Here is a 16,575-nt window from a genome sequence, read left to right on the forward strand (position 1 = left end):
TTAATTAGTCAGTTGGAGTACAATATATATACACCAATTATCACTTGCTTTGGTAGCAAAATCACATTTAAAAAAAACCTTTCCATGAGACATTCAGTAAGAATTAGAAAAGCAATTTTATTAAGGCAAATGGCTTTAGTAAAAGATGTTGTGGCCACAGGATTTGATTACTTCACAGCTTGGCCTGTGCCTTCTTCAGTTGGTCCCTCAGTTCCAGATGTGCAATGGAGGAGAGGTGCACCTCATCTGGCCCGTCAGCAATGCGTAGCGTCCGCACATATGAATACCTGAGGAAGCATGTAGTAATGCTGGCATTAGGAAGGAAACTAGTTTAATGCTTCTTGTGTGTGTTTGTTTTGAGTACACTTACATCTGTGCGAGTGGGAAGTCTCCAGACACACCTGCACCTCCATAGACTTGTATCGCACAGTCCACCACCTTACACGCCATCCTGGCTGCTGCCACCTTGATCATAGCAATCTAAGAAGATGACCAGCAAAAAAGAGGGCGTGGTGGTTATTAAAATACTGTTTCAGGATGAATGCGAGATGATGTTAAAGAGAATTTTCCCAAACATCCATTATTATGCAAAATGCTTTTCGGACATTGAGTCAATTAAACTCATCTCATTTCTTTATATTATATTTCTCATGTACACAAAATCCTACACTATACAGTTGGAAGGCACTACATACTCAATGTTATGTCATACTTAGAATGAATAGCATGATTCAAAACATAGTATGCCATCAAAAATATAATACAGATTGTAATTTTCAATGACCGAGCAGAATATTAAGAATCATTGGTCGTTCCACAGTATACTATAACATGCTGTATTGCATGTAGTATTGACAATTTGTATGTACTGTATTTAGTACAATATTGGGTTCCATCAGACAATTATGTCCCAAACAGAGTATTGACGGTTGCACCTGTTTGCGAGCAGCCCGGCTGGCCTGTGTATCCAGAGCACGAGCAGCGTGCAGAGTCAGCAGGCGCGTCTGTTCGATCATGAGTCGGCACTCTGCAATCCAGTGAGCGACGACTTCCTACACACATAACGAGAACACGAGGAGAGCGCATTTACTCAGGCTGCATCTAAAATATATGTCCACTAGGTGTCACTGTGAGAAAAGGGCTTGAAGCGCTGCGGGCCTGAAATTATATTAAATCTCTCGGGTCAATGTTCACTTACGTGTTGGTACAACTTCTTTCCAAATGTGTGCCTCGAGGATGCTCGCTGGCAGAGCAGCTCCAGCGCCAACTCTGCCAAACCAACAGCCCTCATACAGTGGTGCAGCCGGCCCGGCCCCAGGCGACCCTGGGCGATCTCAAATCCCCGGCCTTCACCTAGGAACAGATACCCAATGGGCCAGAGCCCAGAGGCACAGCAGAAACATAAACTAGGAATCATCCCAGGAGGGAAATTATATCTCTCACCTCGTACATGTAATTGTCAAGTTTGTCCAAATACTAGAGAGAGAATAAAGTGATGCTCAGGGATAATTCATGTCTATGGCTTTGCAGGTGGCGCTGACTTCTAAGACCTGTTGTGTGTAAACAAGCGGAAACAGGAACACACAGCAGATACAGTGTCTTACCCAAAATAATGTTACAGGTAGGGACACGCACATTTTCAAAGTGCACTTCAAAGTGGCCGCCGTGGATGGCGTCTGAGCCCAGAAACAAGGGAAACAGCTGGTTACTTTTCTCAGGAAAGCTCATTTGTAGGCAAAAACAAGTATTGTGGGAAAATGGGAACATATCAATTGACTGAAGGTGTAATCATCACAGATTGGATCTCACCATCCTGTCCAAACACGGTGAGCGGTCTGACGAGCTTCACACCGGGTGTGTCCATGGGGACCAGGACCATACTGTGTTGGCCATGTCTAGAAACAAGTTGAGAGTCAAAGCTTTAAAAAGGGATAGTTTAATTCAATTCTTTTCTACAACTCTATTTGTATTACGATGACATTTTAAAGTCTCAATCGCTGGTGAGAATCTGCCACCGTGATTTCTTTTACTGCCTTTGCAAACATGTTTATATTGTTATATTGCTAAAAAAAACAAGAACAAAGTGTGCTGCATGTCTTGGGTGTGGTTGCTACATATTGAATGGTTGTAACTGGCGAGCCTTACATTTTTAAAACCAACTGTCAACAATGTCAGCCACATGATTGGACAACAAGTGTCAACAAGATTAAATTGATATATTTTTCTGTCATGTGAGCCAAACCTCTCGGCAAATGACAGTTATAAAAATGTGAGTGCATGCTGGGAAGTAAACCGGTCCCCAGACCAAAGTCCACTTCATTTAAATTACTGGAACAAACGACAGTAATGGAAAATAGCCGCTAACTGTAAGTCCAACGCTACACAGACAAGCGCAGGATCATTTGAATATAAAACCACAAGAGTCACTTAATTGGTAGGACATATATCGTAAAATATATGGTTAAAACCATGACATCAGAAGGATTTTTCAACACAGCACAGACCCACTCACCAGAAAAAGGAACAGACTTAACTGTTCTACCGACCTGGTTTTAACATCTTGAGAGTCGCTCCTGCACATCACAATGGCCACTTTGCATTGGGGATTGCCGGCACCTGCAGGGAAGAGAAAGGCTGTGGCTCATTGCGTTCATGTTGCATTCAGGGTTTGTCGTTGTCGTCTCGTGGCAAAAAAAAAACAATCATGGAACAAGTAACTTTTCACAGTCTGACGTGAATGGAGCCGGTGACAGATTGACATGAAAACGGCCCGCTGGAATTGCCACGGGTTGATTTACATTTCCTGAGAAGGATTCTTTCACTCAGCAACGTTTAGTTTGTCAATAAGAAGATCTCGTTTGTTGGGGAGAAGCTCAGTTGAGTCTTTTTGTGTTACGCTCACTGACTTAACTGTGGCCTCTTTTTGGAAGAGAGCTGTCTTTCTGCGTTTCAGGGTAGCCACGCCCCCTTTCCGAGCTTGGAGCACCCCCTGAAAGAGTCATCAGTCAGTCAGTGGAGCTGGAGATCACCCCACAGATCCGGCGCTGCTTCTTCCTCTTGGCTTCAAAGCTGTTTGCTGGCTGCTCTCTGACATTTGTCATTTCAGTTTTTCCCTGTTTTGAGGTCACTTTGGAGGCTTAGCATTGTTTTTAGTTTTTATTTCCGGAGCCTAGTTGAATTTCTTATTTTCTATTTAAGTTTCTTTTTCTATTTTGGCACTAAAGCTCGTCACTCTTTCCATTTTAGTTTCATTTTTTCTTTCTGGTTATCATTATTCTATCAATAAAGGTTACTCATTGTTCCTCCTTAAGTGTCACTGCTGCCTTCTTCATTTTGTTGACATTTTCTACAAAAATTACTTCAAAAGACACATTAAATATGCCGTAAGACCTGGATGAAATAATTCTTCATGGAAGCAAAACAAAACGAAAACGAAAACCAGATAGCCGAGGTGCACAGAGTGATGACAAAAGCAGAATAGTTTGGAATTTCCCGGGCTGGGGGCTGGGGGGGGGGGGGGGGGGGGGAGTCCACTTCCAGAAAACCCGTCTCTAATGTGGCCGTGGGTCCCTCAGGCACAGACCGAGTGACCCATGGTTGGCCTTCCTGTTTATAGCTCTGCCGAAGTGGCAAAACTGTCCCCTAAGGTCAGGACATATGGAGTCCAGACCAGACATCAACAGTGTTAACACATTTACAGTCTGAGAATCACAGCATGACAAACACAATCTGACGTGTTTAGTCTTAAAACTGATTGCAGACATTTAAACAAACATTAATTATTATTATGACTATCTATGTATGTATGTATGTATGTATGTATGTATGTATGTATGTATGTATGTATGTATGTATGTATGTATGTGTGTGTGTATATACATATATACACATATATACACATATACACACATACATACATACATACATACATACATACATACATACATACATAGACAAATCTAGGGGAGCACGTGTCTCGAGCAGGTTGTGTTTTCCTCTGAACCCTTACATAATTCTCATGGTCCATGATATAAGCTGAGCCCTGCTGTCATGCAACAGCCGTGTTCATACATGTCCCGCCACCACTGGAATGAAACTGAACCTCGCCAGCCCAGTAATCTGTCCTCCTGAGAATGCGACATCCAAACATTCTACATTGTCAAGTTCTTTGAAAACGCTACACGTCAATATGACATACTTCGCCAAAAAAGTCTTTTACTTCGCCAAAAAAGTCCAACTATGTTTTTTTTAAATTTATTTACTATTCATCTGCATACAGAGAGAGATTAAACACAAGCTGAAATAGGTAACTGTTTATAAACTGTTTATAAAAATAAAAAACTGTTATGTTTACTGTTTATAAAAATAAAAACCCATCTACTGAAGTTCCATTAAATAATTTAAATTCAGAAGAATCTCAAGTAGAACGGTAAAGTCCTTGTGATTTTTGCCAATATGAGCAAGGTTTGTAAATGATATACACAACAACACACAATAACAAAGCAATACTGGCTGCATTTCAGCACACCACAACAAAGAAAATAAGCCTTTTAAACGGGACAAACATTTAGATCCACATGGGATGTTATTCTATATTCTCCTTTTCGTCTTTTCTCCGGGACATAAACAAAAGGGGCAGCCAGCAGGACACTCCCTGCCTGACATTGAGAGCGAGGGCTTAAATTCACAATCTGAGATTGAAAACCAGATTCGCTTTGCGCAGTACAGCAAACAAAGATACTCAGGACCTTTTGTATCTCCGTTGAGCCTGCATCATAAAAACAGTCTTAAAGACGCACGCCGGTGTGTGTGAGCGCTACGTGTTGAGGAGAGGTGCTGCGACTCAGCAGTGAAGGGGCGGGCTGAGGGGAAGAGACCAGTCCCTTCAGTACTAAAGAGAACCGTTCTCCTCAGGATACTTACCAACGTGTGTGTGTGTGTGTGTGTGATTACATAAAAGGATATATTCAACTTCAGAACCACGCAAACGGGAACAGACGAGGTAAGAACATATTTTTAATATGAACCACCACTTTACTCAATATTTGAAACTACAAATCAAGTAAGAGAAGAAACTACAGCTACATGTCACGCGTTTATTGCACCATGACATTGAAAATATTTGTGCCTTGTTTTTCTAGATAGTCAGAGGCTCACTTTAGTGTTGGCCTGAACAGTCAAAGTCCTGGTCCAGGATATTTTATGGTCTTATTATAACCCTAGTGAGGTTATGATAATGAGCTGGCAGATTTGTGCGGTCCATTTCCCTGTTCCTTCTCAGCATTACATTTTAAACACTGTTTTAAAACACTGTTTTAACATGGTCTTATTATTATTATTATTATTATTATTATTGCTCCTGTTAGTGGAGTTTATACAGTTTAAACTGTTTTCAGGATAAAATGAACTTCTGCCTGTAATTCTTTACATAAAATGAATGAAATGTGTGTGACACTAATGTAAATAAAAACATCATCAAAGTAACAATAAAAAAAAAAAAAAACTCACTCCCAGACCGACTGAGAGGCGTTTAAAAAAATAGAACTACTAATAATTTGTTTAATTTTCTTGAAGTTAAGTATTGAAAGTTGACGTTTTCTGATGTTAAAAGTTTGTTTACATCAGTGATGTTTGTACAAACATACATTTCCATTTATTTCCAGTTACAAATTGTTTGGCCTTTTAACTGGATTTCTTTTCCTCGCTTTTGGAGACCAAATAATCCAAACAAATACATTTTTAAAATAAATAATGGTTGAAAACACTCCGCTGCCCTTACATATGAAGAGCAGCTGCTGACAGCACTGGAATACTTAACATACTTCAAACTGTTCCATTGAACATCTGTTTCAGTCACTCCGCCCAAACAGGAGATATGACTCATGATATAACAAACCTGGATACTTTTCATAAAACGACTGGCGATTTTGGCAGCAAGTATAATTTGCCACAATGATCCTAAGATGCAAAATATGCCATGAAGAATATACTGGTCTTAAACCAGGAATTATATCATCAGTAACATAATGCGCTTTGCAGTTGGATTTCAGTTCCTTGAATGAAATACTAAATATATGATATTAATATCTGTGTATACAATGCGAGGGTGTTCCTCAAGAGACTTGTTAAGGCAGTAACAGTTATCAGTGAATGAGTCACTGCCCGCACATGCACACACGCACCTGAATTTACGATGTTAACGATCCTCTGACACTGGATGAAAGTCTCCCTTCAATGGGATGGCCTGCTCAACCAGCACAAACCAGTAAAAGCAACATCCTGGACTTGAATCTGGCCGTCGTTACACTTGTGCGTCAACTAAAGGCTCGTCTGGAGATCACCAAGCACCCAACAGACTGCAGACTCCATTCAAAAAGTCATCCCTTGCTTTGAGAGTCTTTTTTTTTGCGTTTACTCAAGTTTCACCAGGGCGCACACAGTTCAGACAGACATGCCTTAAGAAATGAGGGCAACCATGCAGGAGAGACTCCTTTCATGGAGAATAAAGAAAACTCCCTTTTCCTGTTGCTGAAGAAAAGCGGCGCGTGGTTTGCAAATGTCACCGGCTCTCGTTGCGTTGAATAACACACACATTACACCTGCGTGCAATGGATTGATCCAACACCTCGTATATCACAGCCTGTCCAATTAAAAAAAGTTGAATATTTTTCTCATTTAAAAAAGATAACCAAATGCTTCCCTTGAATTGTACTTTTTTTCTTCTTTTCTGGACAGCAAAAAAAAATTTAAAAAAATGGATTACGATTATGACAACGAGGACGGCTTCAACGACAGCTACGACTACAGTAGCGAACACAGCGTCTGTGCCAAGGAGGAAGTGCGCTCTTTCGGCAGCGTCTTCCTCCCGGTCATCTACACCTTGGCGCTGGTGGTGGGCCTGGCGGGGAACGCCCTGGTCGTGGTGGTCTATGCGTCGAGGCTGCGACTACGAACCCTCACAGACGTGTGCATCCTGAACCTGGCCATTTCGGACCTGATGCTCCTTTTCACGCTGCCCTTTTGGGCGGCCGACGCCGTTCATGGTTGGCTGCTGGGTTTGGTGGCCTGCAAGCTCACCTCCTTCCTCTACAGTACCAACTTCAGCTGCGGCATGCTGCTGCTGGCGTGCATCAGTGTGGACCGCTACCGCGCCGTCGCCCACAATCCGGCGGGCAGGGCTGGAACGGGTACCCGGGTAAGGATCCAGTGGCTCCTGGTGTGTGCGCTGCTGTGGGCCGTCGCGAGCGTTCTCGGCCTTCCCGAACTCATATTCTGTGTCGTGAAGCACAGCCATCACAGGATGGCCTGCACGGCGAGCTACCCGTCCAGCATGGCCCGACCTGCGAAGGCGGCCCTGGAGCTGATGGAGGTGACCCTGAGATTCTTGCTCCCGTTCCTGGTCATGACGGTGTGCTACTGCCTGGTGGGGCGGACACTGAGCCGGGCACCCGGGTTGCGGAGAGCTCGGAAGTGGCGTGCGCTGCGTGTCCTGCTGGCCGTGGTGGCCGTGTTCCTGCTCACGCAGCTGCCCTACAACGTGGTCAAGCTGATCCGAGCGATGGACATCATCTACGGCCTCGTGACCGACTGCGACGTCAGCAAGGGCCTGGACCGAGCCGTGCAGGTGACGGAGAGCCTGGCGCTGGTCCACACCTGCATCAACCCGCTCCTCTATGCCTTCATCGGGTCGTCCTTCAGGAGACACGTCCTCAAGGTCGCCAAGCGCCTTGGGCAGCGCCTCGGGAGACACCCGAGACACGTCAGCGAGGAGCCGGTGGAGATTCCACTCAACACGTACACTCAAACGCAGTCGCAGTCGGGTTCAGAAGACCAAGCCACCAGCACCTTCACCATTTAAGACTCATATGATGTATCTATTTCTCTGTAAGCACCTATTAAAAATTGTGTATCTATGTACATATATTAACACGTTTAGTATCGTAAGAGATAGACGTCAATAACCGTAATATTTTTTATTGGAATAACTAAATATGCACGAAGACATTTTGTATAAATTATGTATTTTGTTAAATAAAAGAAAGACTTTTAGTGACATTCATCGACCAAAGTCTGTTGCAATGAAGTACAGCTGTACGTCTCTGGTTCCTCAAATCAAATTCAACCTCATGGTCTGCGCCGCCTTAGCAGAGATCATCTGCATCTCATTGTAGTTTTTCCTGTGGCTTTGCGTTGGGAGGAGGGCAGTTAGATCGCACAGCGGGTGACCCATTAAGTTTTAACGCATTTAGCAAACAAAAGGACAAAGAGACCAGCAGGACCCCTGCGTGTCATCAAACTGGAAACACAAAACAAAGCTTTAAAGTCGCATTTCTAAAATCGTTTCATCTCTATTATTTAAATATTAGGAGCTTGAAAGAGCAAATGGGTTGTGGTGATGTGCTCTCCCTCGTTCTATGTAATGACCTAACATATTTAAATAGGATCCAGATTGCTAAAAAAAAAAAAAAGACACTTTGTAATTACTAAATCATATAAGATTATGCTCAAGCTGACCCCAATGCATTTACTGTACGTCTCATGTAGGGCCACAGTTCAAGTCTTAACAGGGAGTTAGTCACTCAAGTCAGTATATAGTGTCGTAAAGACATAAGGGAGTCAGCTTGATTTGGAAAAATCTCCAGCCTAGATCGTCAAAGAGATCTTAAGACCTAAAACATGTTAATTGTTTCACATTCTTTCCATCTGCGGCACAATGTTAGTCATCCTCTATCCACTGTAACGGCGTACAGCTTGGAAGAGTGGGCGCTGAATTTTAACAAACTGTTGAGTTTGTTTGGAGACCGTTGAAACTGTGGCCCAAACTCTGGTGTGTCTAACCTCTAGTCAGAGGAATAACTGGGTCCCCAGGCCAGGTGTTGAGTTATATGTCACATGACTAAATAGGTAAACAAGGAACAAAGTCATCCTTAAACTCTGCCGTTACAATCTGCGTTTCATTTGAATGTACGATGGTCTGACCCAGATGATCAGGATTTTCTTAAACAGTAAATGACCAGGTAATTATTACACGCCTCCACATTATGAACTACACCGCCAAATCATATGATTATTTAACTTAATCTAAATTTTGCCTGAAGGAAACATTAATTGTATTGACTTGTATGACGAATCTAGCCCACTAGCAACCACTGAACACATGTTAAACATCTGTGTAAGTGCGCATGCAAATCCAAACGCCTATTGCCTGAAAGATAAAAGACTGCAGGTCTGGGAATCATTTTTGTACATTATCATGTGCATGAGACAATCTGTATAGCCTCCACACCACAGAGCTGCCATAGCCACATCGACAGTATAGATCCTCCCATCCAGCTACTCAGGGTTTGGCACAGACATCTCTCGAGAAAAAGAAAAAGCTAAGAAGAAGTATATTTGTATTGCGGGCAACATTTTTTATATAAGTGGATCGGTAAATATGGGCCATTAAGTTTAACTTAAAGTGGACTTTTGCTCAAAGAACAAAAAAATGAAATGGGACAACTGAATGTGGGAACTGCTGTTAAATCATCTTAATGACATACTGCATACAAGCCAAAAGGTGAGAAGTCTTAACTTTCTGTTTCTCCACGGGAAAAGATACTGTAAACATATAAACAAATGCACAGAGGCACAAAACCCTTAAATCTCCACTCTTGAATAATATGGTTTGCCACTCAATCAGCCGCAGGACGCAGCAAGCGTGAACTGACCATCGACAGATCGGCATACTTTCCGACCAGAGACATGTATTCACGCTTCCTGCCGGCAGAGGAAAGATTGTTTTCCACTGATGAGGATTTCACTTTCAAGGGAAAGAGACAAACTTCAGAGAAATGACAGCCATGAACATGAACACAATCATTTGAAGGGAAAAATTCAGCTCATTTTTGGTAAACCATCGAGCAGTAAGTTTTCAACAACCAGAGGGAATTCCGTGCAAATCCGAAAAAAACAACAGGCCACTGTTTTCCCTTCAAGTGGGATTCAAAATCTAAAACCACATCTGTGTCGGAGGAAACATCTGGAATATCTTTCAGTTCAAATGGATTGAGGAGGCGAATGATAAACATCTGAAAACACTAATGAGAGTGTTGGGTATTTGGTGATAACCGTCTCTTAAATCCTAAATACTTAAGGCTTAGTTTAATAAAGTTCGGGACTGATTTGCAAAGCTCCCTACATCAAATTATGTAGTAATTTGAACGGGATAATATGAATCAAACTTAGCCAATCAGAGGCGAAGAGTAACCAGAAGAACAGTGACTCACACATGAGTCATCGATGAGTCAGAATCAACACAAACGTACAATGTGTTTATATATAGTCTTTTTCAGGGCATTTAGCCATCTTGTGCACTTTGAATCCTTTACACTGAACAATTAGGAGGTAAAATGTTGAACTTTTGTCCACACTAACAGTATGTTAGTGGAATCTGTGACATTTTCCAGCTGGAAACCCAAAGCAGCTTTGACGCATATTTTCCAGGATGAAATTTGGGTCCAAGATTTTTTGTACTTACTTGTTAAAGTGTTTGTCTTAGAGTAAAGTCATCCGCCCTGTTTTGTTGTCCACATGTTTGCAGTTTGGGACAGACATAAAATTAATCCTTGATGTTTACCGAGTCTTAAGCTTTCTAATGGTGTTTTCAGTCCTCAATGGAACTCAAGTGGTTTTAGTGGAATAACAGTTATTTTCTTCTACAACAAATTGAAATAGAAACGTACATACCACTGGTCCACCATTTCTTGCCGTTTATGGCAAAGTTGTCTTCATCCCTGCAAAGGGTGCACTCCATGTTGGTTGCATCACTGGAGGCCACATCAGGCTCTGGAGAAGGGACCGCAGGCCGGCTTAAACTCCCAATATGCACATTTTACACCAAATAAAAGTCATTACTAATGAGACTTAGCCCAAGAGTGTTAACATCTCCTATCCACAGCTTTTGCTTATGTTCCATCTTTTCCAAAATTCCAGCTCAAACCACAGACTGAGTGGTTACAACAATTCACACCATTTTCATACTTAACCAGCAGATGACTGAAGAAAGTCCCATGTCGTCATTTTTTATCAGCACAAGATGGAGATTCCTGTTCGACGTCATTAAGTGTCATAAAAAAGCATCCCCGAAACACTACGAATCACCATCTGTGTTTACAAAAAACCATGGGGAGCTTCACACCCACTGTGATCACTGTTGGCAATAGCACGCTGTGGTTTCCAGGCAGTGGAAAGTAAAGGGAGAAATTACTTTTGAGTAAGTGAGTTTGTGTATGCTGTCGGCATGTAGAATTTCCAAATGAAGAAACTGCGCCGCCTGCCTCATTTAAGACCAAAACATCACTGTAAAATTTGGCAAAAAAAGGGCATATATATTTGGAGGATGTACCTTGTATCTGGACAGAACATGCAATATGGAGGGAACTTAAAGTGTTTGAAGACTCTGCCTCAAGTCTACACAAAGGGACTATTTCCCACCTCTAAAATAACATTCCCGACATGTTCACCATTCCTTTCTCCACTGACTCTACAGAATATGGTGTGTTTTCCTGGTTCGGCCTTTTGTAAACAACAGTGACCCGTGACAAAGCATATGTTTGAAAGTCTTCAAGTGAGGGCATGGTCGTTGAAATACCTGTCATACAGAAGCAGGAGCGAATCTCTCCTTTGAGCAGAGGCTCCAGCCATTTACTCTTCTGCTCCTCACTGCCAAACATGTGGAGCACCTCCATGTTTCCCGTGTCTGGAGAGAAACATCATATCACACACGGTCTTTCAGGATATTATGAGCTACATTTTAAAAAGCTCTTTAAGACTGAAATCCCTTAATTTGACATAATCTGACAAATAAATGCCTTTAAGATCTAATTTGGGGGAATTTTCATGTTTTACCCAGTGGATAAGATCACATTGTTGCATTGTTGTTATGACATGAAGATGACTGAATGGTTGACATTTGGAGAGGATTTTACTTGACTACAGAGGATGTTATCCAGAACACAAGATTCTAGAGAAAATCTGGTGCAAGGTCATTTTGTACTGTAATTATAGTCCATGGCTTCCAAAGGATCTAAACAGCGGACCACATGTAGGATGTTTGTGTGTTACCAGGAGCCTGGCAGTTGAAGACTTCAGGGGCAAAGAGGCAGCGTCCAGTTTCCTCTGCAATGTAGGCATAGTCCAGCTGACTGAGGCCACTGACCGCTGGCAGGAATAAGTTCCACAGCCCGGCCTCCCTCGCTTTCACCTGGAATCACATGTTGTCAGACAAATGTTGGCTACTTTATGTTCTTCGTAAATAAAGCTGAACTGAATGGAACTCTACACACAAGTTTCTTATTGAGGACACGGAGCTAGAAACCCTGACACAAAAGTCACACAGAAGAACATTGTCTCTGTCTCTCATAACAATTTCAATCTGTCTGTACACAAAGTAACCAACCCTCTGCTACCTCGAGCAATTTTTCTCATGACAAAAACTTTAGAAAGAAAGCAGACTTTTTCCTCCCTTTGGGGTTTTACTGGTAGCTGCACAAACAATTTCAAGGTTGAGATACTAGTCTGCTCTTTGTCTTCTCTCAGTGGGTTAAAACTGTTCTCGTTTCTCACATGATAAATACTCTTATAATAATGCAAGCAAATGTTTCCCAGCTGAAAGTCATTAAGCAAGATTATGCTTTTTAAAACAATAAGTTGACAGCACATTACAGCATTTAGTTGTTAAATCTTAATGCATTCCACTACGGTGTATTTGCAGACGCAAACTGCAAGTGATGACAAGCAAGGCTCAAGAAAATCAATGTTTGTGTCTCTAGTGGTAACTTGTACAGCTCTCTGTGTAAAAATAAGTGGTTTTTTTACACACCTTTAGGTCCTCTACTATATGGGGTGTGTGCCACCTTTGTGGAGACTGAGCGTGTTTGGAGTAGTACTCTGCAACTTCCTGGGGAAAAAAAAAAAACACATTATTTTTGACACAGTATAGCCAAACTCAATCCATTTCCTTTGGACTCTAATGTCACTTCTGCACTCAGCGGAAACATGTACCATAAAAAAAAGCAATTCTGAAGCGTCACGCTGTGTTAATGTAGTAATTTCTGAAGATATTTCCACATAAGAAAGAAATCTGTTGTTTAATCTCTGGCTGTTTCACTCAACAACAACAAAAAAATCCCCACCGCCCAGTGGCGCCCACAAAAAATAAAGTTGAATAAGCTTTGCAATGCCATCTCCTAGACTTACACTGCCGCACTGCTTTAAGATTGCTATGATGCCCAGCCAATGGTGGTAATTATGCATGCCATACAACTCACATAATCAATAGACTCATTGTTCTCTCGCTCTAATGAATTAATCCTGATTGCATGAATGAACCGGTATGCTCAGTCAAGTCCTTTCATGTGAAAGTTAAAGGTCCATCTGGGAAAACAAATCTCTCTTCTGTTCTGGGCGGCTCTTGGCACTGACCTCCTGAGCAGGAAGCACGTATTGTCTCATGAAGTCTTTGACCTGCTGGAGAACAGCCTGACCTTTCGCCGTCTGCATGAACAGGCCATCTCCTGCTGGACTTGTGTCACACCTGGCAAGGAACACACATCTCGCATGTTAAAAAAGGCCATAAGTAACATCGGAAGCAGCAAGATGCCAAAATCCAGTTGTTGCTGGTTTTAATTTAGTCAGCAGGTGGAATCAATCTTTTTTCTGGCCTATAACAGAAAGTTGTAAGCCAGAAAACAGGAGGAAAGGACTGTCTTCTTTGGATTATATCAAACTATATTACTGCTTTTATTAGCACATTAATGCATTTAACTGAATCCTGCCTTGTAAAAAAAACCCATCTACTTTCATCATCTTCTATCAAACTCAGTGGGTGTCTGACTCTGACAGCATGCGGATAAAGTTCCAGTAGCAAATGCGATGAGTCACATCCAACACAAACTTCTCGTATCTTTTGAAAATGATTGTTCAGTCACTGTATTGGTTCATTGAAACACATGTAAAAACAACCACAAGCATCGTCTTACACAACTCTAGCAGCCAACATACCGCTGTGCAAGCTGCAGGGCAACCTTAGCCAAGGGCTCCACACACTGGCCGAACTGTGCTGCATTAGGAGCACTGGCGTTCCCCAGTAGGTGGCGTGCATAGATCCCCTGACAGGGGAAAAAAGGTCAATAAAAGAGAGTCATTCTTCTAGGTCCCTCTGTTGAAGGAAAAAATACCAATCCATTATGAAACATTTGAAGAACCCCAACAATGTACCGGTACAGTTCAAATTGGACTTAAATTGCATGTATTTTACATTTTTTTTATGTATGTAAAAAAAAAAAAAAAGGAGAAAAAAGCCAATGGGGGTACATTTGAGTTGAACTTTGTATACAAATTGGTACAAACCTGTGCAATTCCTGCCATTTTAAAGACAGACAGGGCTAGGTAGAAATTCAACTGTGGCAAACTAGACGGGATCCCCCGGACACGGCAGTAAATGGATATCAGGTCTTCTACAGTTGGGATACCTGCTCATTGGTTGAAGACACAACGGGGCAGAGAATACACAACAATTTGTGGTACAGATGTTCTGCATATGTTGTTCTGTTCAACGTTGTGATTTGTTTGCTACCTTCTATTCCTTTTAAGCTGCCCATTGTGCTGGTGATGTTAATGCTTGTAGGCCAGTAGTAAGGCATGAGGAAATAGGCCAGGTCTGCCAAGGGCTGCCCAGTAGTAGACAGCTCCCAGTCCAAGACTGCCATCACACGTGCCTAATGACATCACATGCTCTTTGTAAAGCATTACAGTCACGGGAAGGAGACAGACAGGACAAATTGTTTCGGAAGCTGTACCTCTTTTGGATGGAATATCAAGTTGTCCAATCGGAAATCTCCATGGACAAGCGTGACCTCGTCATCAGCGGCTGGCAAATTCTTCATCAACCAATCAGACAGTTCATTCATGGCTGGAATGTCTCTGTGGGCTGCTGCGGTGTACTGCTTTGTCCAGGTGGACACCTTTTTTAGATGGAAGGCAACTTTTCAGTGTCACAACTCTAACTGCATGTTTCTATCCAAAGAAGAATCATCTTGATTTGATGAGTGCAGAGTGTTGTGCTCACTTGTCTCTTGCAGTAACCAGATCCTTTCCCATATCCTTCAAGGTGCAGGGATGCCAGGTCCAGTGAGTGTAGCTTTGCCAATGTTTCCACTGCAGCCACATATAGAGCTGCTCTCTCTGCTGCACTCACTCCAGGGAGACGAAGATCCCTGAATATACGGCCCTGTTCAATACGCATGAAGGAGCAAGCATATATTTTCATCCAATGACAAGTGACCAAATGAAGATGGTAAAGTATGTAGAAGCCTTAGCCTCAATTGGGTATGTCAAGTCAGCGTATGTCAGCGGGCGAGTCCAAATTTCATCTTTTATGATTAGAATATGGAGCAAAGGTTACTCAACACAGCACTACATATATTGTATGCATCGACACTGTGCGATGTGGTCTTGGTAGCACAAACCTACCTTCACATGCTCCATTAAGTAGAACTCTGTTCCAATGATTTCAGCATCTGTGCAGTGCAAGAGAGGCTGAGGTACAGGGAATCCAGCTGAGAACAGAGCCTTCTGCACACGGTACTCCCGGTCCACCTATGAATAAAGTCACAAAGGTCAATTCAACGCAAAAACATCACCCACACTGGAGGAGATATAATAATAATAATAATAATAATAATAATAATAATAATAATAATAATAATGTCCCACACGACCCAAATCATGTCATAAGATACTGCTATGTAACTTCAAATACAACTGCAAAACATCGATGTAATTTTGAATTAATTATAATAGAAATGCAGACAATATTCAGTTGGTAAACTTACAATTCAATAATTCCACAAAAATGTTTGCTTAACCAACAGAGTGTTACAGTTAGTGCACAATAAGTCAGCTGAATATGGAAAACAAAGTGAAGCTTGTGAACTGACAAGCACACAAATATAGGAAATGACATTTTGAATAGGAAAACATTTAGACATTTTGAATATAGAAAGACACACAGGCAACTGTTGATCGCTTTATAATTCAGACTCAACCTTACCTTGTGAGCTCCTGGAAGCAGCTCACCTGGCGGTTTCTTCCTGAGGACATAGCTGCTTGAGGGGGCTTGAATGAGGAAGGTTGGGTTTGATTGACCAGCGCTGAAAAGACAACAGGAAGCTGTGAGCGTAATCACAGTCAAGTGAACAGGATTGTTACAAACCAGCTACATGTATATTGTAACGTTACCTATACTGTCTGACAGTGAGCGTGTCATTGTTCAACACGGTCCGTGACTTGTCAGACAGATATCTTTTCAGTCTGCCAACACTGAACTTGTGCTGCTCGCGAACAGAAGTTGTCAGCTCCTCCATGGCTCAGCTAACGAGTGGGTTAATCATTTCCCAGGTGCGTTTGTTGGGGTTAACTTTCGCATTGTTGATAATGGTGGTCGGACCATTTACTTCTGCACACGCCGACGTAATGTCCTCAAACGGTGATTGCATTTTCCAGATATTTAGCAAAATATTTAGAAAAAAACAT

At 42.1% G+C, this 16,575-nt stretch overlaps 2 protein-coding genes across 2 annotated transcripts; one reads left to right on the plus strand and one right to left on the minus strand.

Annotated features, from left to right (window-relative positions):
• Nucleotides 1–97: 97 nt before the first annotated feature.
• acad11 (acyl-CoA dehydrogenase family, member 11) lies at nucleotides 98–16,476 on the minus strand. Its single transcript, XM_068581446.1, has 20 exons — nucleotides 16,282–16,476; nucleotides 16,094–16,193; nucleotides 15,514–15,639; nucleotides 15,110–15,271; nucleotides 14,841–15,005; nucleotides 14,618–14,759; nucleotides 14,392–14,513; nucleotides 14,044–14,150; nucleotides 13,465–13,576; nucleotides 12,863–12,940; nucleotides 12,106–12,244; nucleotides 11,633–11,740; nucleotides 10,729–10,827; nucleotides 2,547–2,616; nucleotides 1,810–1,895; nucleotides 1,605–1,676; nucleotides 1,199–1,353; nucleotides 936–1,052; nucleotides 371–480; nucleotides 98–287 (listed from the first exon to the last, which is right to left on the minus strand). The coding sequence occupies exons 1-20, from the start codon at nucleotides 16,404–16,406 to the stop codon at nucleotides 173–175; spliced, it is 2,310 nt and encodes a 769-aa protein (XP_068437547.1). The 5' UTR covers nucleotides 16,407–16,476; the 3' UTR covers nucleotides 98–172.
• ackr4b (atypical chemokine receptor 4b) lies at nucleotides 4,875–7,992 on the plus strand. Its single transcript, XM_068581448.1, has 2 exons — nucleotides 4,875–5,002; nucleotides 6,736–7,992. Exon 2 carries the CDS (start codon nucleotides 6,755–6,757, stop codon nucleotides 7,856–7,858), a length of 1,104 nt encoding a protein of 367 aa, XP_068437549.1. The 5' UTR covers nucleotides 4,875–5,002; nucleotides 6,736–6,754; the 3' UTR covers nucleotides 7,859–7,992.
• Nucleotides 16,477–16,575: the final 99 nt, after the last annotated feature.

This window comes from Clinocottus analis, unplaced genomic scaffold (assembly GCF_023055335.1).
Source record: "Clinocottus analis isolate CAN_PGR_092001 unplaced genomic scaffold, fCliAna1.0.p SCAF_18, whole genome shotgun sequence".
Lineage (NCBI taxonomy): Eukaryota > Metazoa > Chordata > Actinopteri > Perciformes > Cottidae > Clinocottus > Clinocottus analis.

Coding starts and splice junctions, on each gene's coding strand:
- ackr4b (XM_068581448.1), top strand. CDS start 6,755: ATGGATTACGATTATGACAACGAGGACGGCTTCAACGACAGCTACGAC.
- acad11 (XM_068581446.1), bottom strand. CDS start 16,406: ATGGAGGAGCTGACAACTTCTGTTCGCGAGCAGCACAAGTTCAGTGTT. Junction 14,760..14,840: donor TGATATTCCATCCAAAAGAG/GTACAGCTTCCG, acceptor TGATGTCATTAG/GCACGTGTGATGGCAGTCTT. Junction 288..370: donor GACTTCCCACTCGCACAGAT/GTAAGTGTACTC, acceptor ATGCTTCCTCAG/GTATTCATATGTGCGGACGC.